This window comes from Buceros rhinoceros, unplaced genomic scaffold (assembly GCF_000710305.1).
Source record: "Buceros rhinoceros silvestris isolate BGI_N320 unplaced genomic scaffold, ASM71030v1 scaffold11061, whole genome shotgun sequence".
NCBI lineage: Eukaryota > Metazoa > Chordata > Aves > Bucerotiformes > Bucerotidae > Buceros > Buceros rhinoceros.
Window position 1 is genome coordinate 38,373 of NW_010393693.1, and position 6,082 is coordinate 44,454.

Consider the following 6,082-nt stretch of genomic DNA (forward strand, 5'->3'; position numbering starts at 1 on the left):
GAGGAAGAGCCGGTGGCTGGTCCCACCAGCCAGCAGATGCACACCCCTTTGAGAAGCACCTGAGGCTACCGCCTGTTCTCCCGGCTCCGTCTGCTGGCACACCCGGAGGGCTCTGCGGAGCAGACTGCCTTCCCCCCGGTTAGAGGTTTTCTACCGTTCTGAAATGTACGGCTGAGTGAAAACTCACCTTTGAAGCAAGGCCTCTCACAGAATCACCTGTTTGACTTTGGTATTCAGGAGCACCAGGACAATTCAGAGTCTTCATCGTATTGGTACCACTGGGAGGAGCATACAGGGCTAACTGACTTAAGGGAATCTCCTGACAGGAGTCACCACCTGCGTTTAAAGACGACAAATACAGGAGACCCAATTTGCCGATACCAGACTGCTTTACAGGAAAACACCACGGAGTATCTTCACTGCTAGAGTAACAACTCAAACTAAACAACAGCGTTAGAAGCAGCCTGCAATCAGTCTGATAAATACAGGCACATGTTTGCAACTTCACAATTTTAAAACAATTCCACTGACTTTAGATCAAAACTATAGAATTACTGAAAGCAAAACCATGCTGGTGTGAAGAGTCTCCTTACGCAAACTATACACGCATGACTTGTTTAAACTAATAGTTACACGACTGAACTGCTGGGAAATATAAACAAGTTATCATAATTAATATTTGAAGGGTCAGCAGGGGAAGTAGCAGCAACAACAGTCACCCCATCCTTCCAGTTACACAGGCACTGGGTTGGTCAGGCCATGGCATCCCACGGATCCTTGGAGAAGACACCATGGGTTTCTCCATAGCTTTATTCTTGCCTCTACCGAAATTCTGTGGAAAACACATGTTTCTGGGTACGGAAAAGCATGTGGTGCACAGAGGGAAAGAAACATGTCACTTTGCTCTTTCCAAACCAGTGGGAGAACAAGCTGCTACAGTTCCACTCCCAACAGAGCCAGGGTCCACACTGCCTGGCAGAAGGAAGAGTCGGACATACTGTCTCCGTGTCACCATCTCTTTTGACGGGCTGAGCCCACGCTGGGTTATCTGGAAGGTATTTGTCAAAACATACAATTTTAACCATATCCTTTCCTCACTGGAGGAAACAAGTATTTGCTGATGAGGCCCGACTACCTTCAGCCAAAAGGAAAACACCGCTGGACTCCTGTTATCAGTACAATAACCCAGACCATTAACTCAGAAAAGTAACGTACTTTTGGGGGATGAATAAGGGCTATTTGAAGCTATTTGCCTCATGCGACTTCCATGGCAGCTGAGTGCCACCAGGCGTGAAATAATCGCCGTCTTCCCAAACCCCACGTTTCCAGTGATGACTGCTCCCCTGTTCTCTGCTGGATCAGCGTTCTTCAGTTTTTCTTCAATCGCCTGAAACAGCCATTCTCTTCCAACAAACACCGAGTCTGTTGTTATACTTGGCACTTCAAACAACAGCGGCTTCAGCAAAATGTCTTGAGGCTTGTAGGGGATGAAACGAGCTGGGAAGAGGTGGCAGGGGAAAAAGTTTATTAGAAGACACTTGACATGCAATAAACCAGCACTGTTTTAGAAGATCGTTTCATTCAATGACCTTGTTAATAGCATTCATAATCAGAGCTGTCATCACGAAAACCATAAAGACTGATTTGCTCAGTTCACGTCACCTCCATAACTCCTATGTGAATTAAATTCTAGAGGAGAGGAGCTACAAGTATAATTTGAGGATTTTTTTTTTTTTGTTGTTTTTACAATGGAACTCAAAAGCTACAGAATCCAAAAGACTTCTCAAAAATACATTAATGAGTCTATAAATGGGGATGTGCCAAACATTGTCCAGTAAAAGCCATACATGCAATTTCTAAACCACAGAATTATGCAGGAAATAGTGTAAGCAAGCATCTTATTTTCAGATGTGTGGAGTGATCTGGCAGGAGTGCTCTAAAATAGCACACTGTGGGATGGGGGTGTTGACAAAGATCCACGTTACAGAACTCCAGAAGAGCTGTATGACGAGGCCAAGACAGATGCAGACCTAAATATACCTTTGCTTTCCTGCTGCGCTCTTCCACCAGCAGTGTTGTGCCAAGGTAAGCGAATCGAAGTGCGTAAAGGAGTATTTCTTTGTCCATCCAAATAACTCAGATCTTCCAGTTTGGTTGAACTTGTTGCTAGAGTACGAAAGGACCGAAGCTTATTTTTCTCTCAGCATAAGTTACAAAGAACCTTATCACATATTACAGTTCTTTCCTCAACACAGCACCTACAGGTAAGTTTTTCTAGGTAATGGCAGTGGTTGCAGTCACTCATTCATGTTACGACATTTACAAATGTTTTTTGATCGAGTTCACTAAAGGTTTATTTGGATTTTTCCCCTTTAAGATGGCCCTCATGTCTGCCTTAACTTCTTCACGTAGTAAACACTTCTCATATTAAGGTAGTTTCCTGTTTTACTATGAGGACAGCCATTTCAGTGAGGTCAGAAGTGTTAGGAACAGGTTCACCTATTAGCTGCTAATACACTACCTGTGAAGAAATATTTATATTCTTTTTGTATCAGATGCTACAGAATTCTGGATAACGTTTTCCATTTTAAACCAAAACGATAGCTATACAAAAGAAGAACTGAAAATCCAGAGAACATATTTGCCAACTTGTATCAGGGGTATATACTTTTTCACCAGAAATAAACCAAACAAATATTCATATTTTAAAAAGGAGTTTTCGGATTGGTATCAAATCCAAAACCCTTCCATCTGTTGGAGGGACCACACAGCAGGGTATAAGCAATTCAAGATTTCTGGAGTGTGCTGGCAACAACGTCCTGACATGAGTGACTGAGAAGCCAAAGAGGAAAGACAGTCTGCTGGACCTGATACAAAAGCAAGGACAAACTGGTCATAGATGTGAAAGCTGAGGGCAGCCTTGGCTGCAGTGACCGTGCGATGGTGAAGTTCAGGATCCTAGAACGAGGGAGCAGAGCGAAAAGCAGGAGCACAACAGCTCTGGCAATGCTCGTCTCTTCAGACTAGAACCTATGCTTTTTCCTTTTTGTCCTGTGAAAGTACTTTCACACTAACAACATCACTTCAACAGAAAGCTTCGACAGAAATGTCCTACCATTAAGAACACACTTTTTTCTACCTCAGGAATTTACCTGCAACGGAGTTTGGCCGAGGCATTATTAAAGAGCCAGAACTTTGAGTGTAAGGAACGGGACCCTCTCCTGGGGGTACTTCTTTTGGTAAATCCTCAGCAGGTCCGATGGCTTCCTCTTCGGCAACCGGTGAACAATTATCTGTTCTTCGATCATGACTAATGCCTTGATGTTTTCCAGCTCTGAGACTCCCATCCTTGCTCCATTCCAAGCTGGATCCACTACGATCATCATTTTCTGATGAGCTTGTTATAGTTGCTGAAAAAGAGAGGAAACACTCCAGCTGAAGTACACGTCAGAGGGAGATGGTGCACTTGGGTTAATACCTGTTGTAATGTTCATACTCAAATAGCATTTGGGGCCAGCAGATACTCAAATAGGGTAGCTAGTTAAATTTAAGGAGTATTATTTATCTAAAAGAGTGATCAACACAGCTTCTCAGATTGGGCAAAACACCCCAGGAGGAAGGCAAGAAAATGTTCTGAAGAATCCGGGTGTTATCGTTAGTTCTATGTAAGTTGTGCTGGGCAGAAAAACAAAAAAACAAACACCAAAACATTTATGACTTTACATGAAGAACCTACTACTTCAACAAAACATGTCTCAACTTCCTTTAAAAATTAAAATTCTATAACATACCTTGCAAGTTTTCAAACCATTCTGTACACATGGAGAGAACAAATGCTCATTAAGTAAAAATAGCATCAAGAGCAAGGCAAAAAAAAAAAATCTTTTTGATAATTCGTGTTTTTAAAGACTAGTACTTTACAAAAAGAATTCAAAGTTCAATTCTTTGAAAAAACTTTCACGGTTCTCCCAAAGCTGGGAGGCTTTCCACAAGCCTGTCTGTGACAAAACGTCCTGCATACTGTGAAGGGCAGATGACAAACATTCAGAGCTGTCCAGAGTGCAGCTCACCTGAACCAGAGCGCTTAGCTGCCCCAGGAGGACAATCCGCCCGCACTCCCAGAGCTGGCGATCCAGCCCTGCCAGCAAGCTGCCAGCAGCGGGGCTGTACCTACTGCCTTCTACAGCACCGGCCACACCGCACTGTCCGAAGGAGCAACCAGGCAGATGCTAGATGTTTGATCAGACCCAGGAGAGCACACGAACAATATTTCAGATTACAGAGACCATTCTGGTTTAGGTTTTTGAAGTCTTCCCATGCACTGCAGCACAGAATAAAACAGGGGCTCGATTAAAGGCTTCTTTGGGGTTTGTTTCTGATGCCATTATAAATTTACAAACAGTTTCTTAATACTACGTGACGCTTTCTGGCAGTAAGATGTGCTTTTTTTGCTATGAAAATTTCAGATGCCACAAAATACCACACAGAGCTAGAGAGATCCTAGCTAGGTGACAGCTGAAGGCCACACTGGTGGTTTTGGATGCTGCAGTACAGAACAGTAGTTCTTCCACTGCCGTGGTGATTCCCTCGAGGAAAGCTGAAAGAACACTAACTGCATTATCTAGAGCACTGCCAGCACTCGGGTTCGGTGGCTGAGAGCTGTTAGAGGGCATCTTCAGCTCCTCGAGACTGCTTAGGAAGGCCTCCTGCAGTATCCGAGCTGTGAAGAATGTATACACCTAGAGATGTTCTTGAGTAACATTTGACAAAACCGTGCTAAAGAAGTTTTCAATACTGACACTAAACTCTCACAAAATAACTGAACAACAAATATTCATTAAAGGTTAAGCCAACACTCAATGCATTTTGAACACTTGAACATAGCAGAGGGAAACACAAAAGAGAATGAAAGGGCATGAAGTAAAAAAAGAAAAAAAAAATCAATGCCAGTTCAAATAATAGTATCTATGTGAACTAGGGGTACTCCCCAGGCTCAAATTTTAAGTGTTAAAGGTATATACATGGTGATTCTACACTCAACTGACCAAATCATTCAGTAAAACATTCCAGCGTATTGGAGCCCTTCACAAAACGCAAACGCACAGACTGTTCCTTAGACCTTTGAGGCTTCTCCGGTCCGAAGAAGCACCAACCATTCTCTCTTCACATCAACTGCTCTGCAGCTTCAGCCCTGCAGGATGATGAGGTACTCACAGAACGTAGCGTGCCTCCAGCTTAGCCTCACACTCACAAGAAATCTAAGATCAGGTGCTTAAATTCAAGAGCTAAGAAATACCAGTAATACTACATACATTTTAGAGGCAACAGAAGAAAAAGCTTGCGGCATCAGCCTAGACTGTAGTTCTGTGTGACTGATTTATTTCACTGTTATGGTCAGGACAAAAAACTGGCTCCTCCTGAAGTATGAAATATTTAGAGCTATGATTCCTCCTGAAGTGAAGTGTAGCATTGGCAAACCTGGCCGCTCAAGATTTCCACACTGAACGAGCATCCAGAAAAGCCCACATCTTGGCCAGCAGCCCAGCCGTTTCTCCTACTTAGCTCACAGCTGAAGATTAAAACCTGCCTCCACCATCATGTCAAACTCAGCAGAAACAAATAATTCAACTACAGCAGTAAAGCATCAGAAAACTGAAAGAAATCTGAACCATCAGTGAAAAAGAGGGAAAAGGATAAACGAGAGATTTCCCATTGGTCTGCTGGCCCAGAAAATCCTAGTGGGAGTAGAAATACAATGGAAGCCCACAGGAGTAGCATTAAAGCTATGTTCATGGTTGGATGAACTCTGTCAAAGACACTGGAAAACATGTATTTGCTAAACATAACTTAAAATTCTCGAGGGTTTTTCTCCCGCCCCGGTCTCACTCATATGCCTCACAACTCCACCATCTTCTCTTCTCCCTGTACAATAAAGGACTTATTCTCATGTTTCTCCTATTTTGGAAACTCCTTCCTTTTCAACTGTTACCACTGGGTTCAAAATTCTTTTCTTAAAAATCGCAGAACCATCTGGTTGGAAGAGATGTTTAAGGTCATCGACTCCAACCGTTCCCCCAGCACT

General features: G+C 43.1%; 1 protein-coding gene across 1 annotated transcript in view; it reads right to left on the reverse strand.

The window, feature by feature from the left end:
* The window catches only part of TANC1 (tetratricopeptide repeat, ankyrin repeat and coiled-coil containing 1), a gene marked incomplete at its 5' end in the record, with an annotated part of 26,819 nt that extends 23,409 nt beyond the window's left edge, over nt 1-3,410 (reverse strand). Inside the window, 4 exons of the mRNA XM_010144956.1 lie at nt 188-336; nt 1,216-1,497; nt 2,041-2,166; nt 3,153-3,410. Coding sequence (XP_010143258.1) covers nt 188-336; nt 1,216-1,497; nt 2,041-2,166; nt 3,153-3,410 — 815 coding nt within the window. The remainder of the gene's footprint in view (nt 1-187; nt 337-1,215; nt 1,498-2,040; nt 2,167-3,152) is intronic.
* Nucleotides 3,411-6,082: the final 2,672 nt, after the last annotated feature.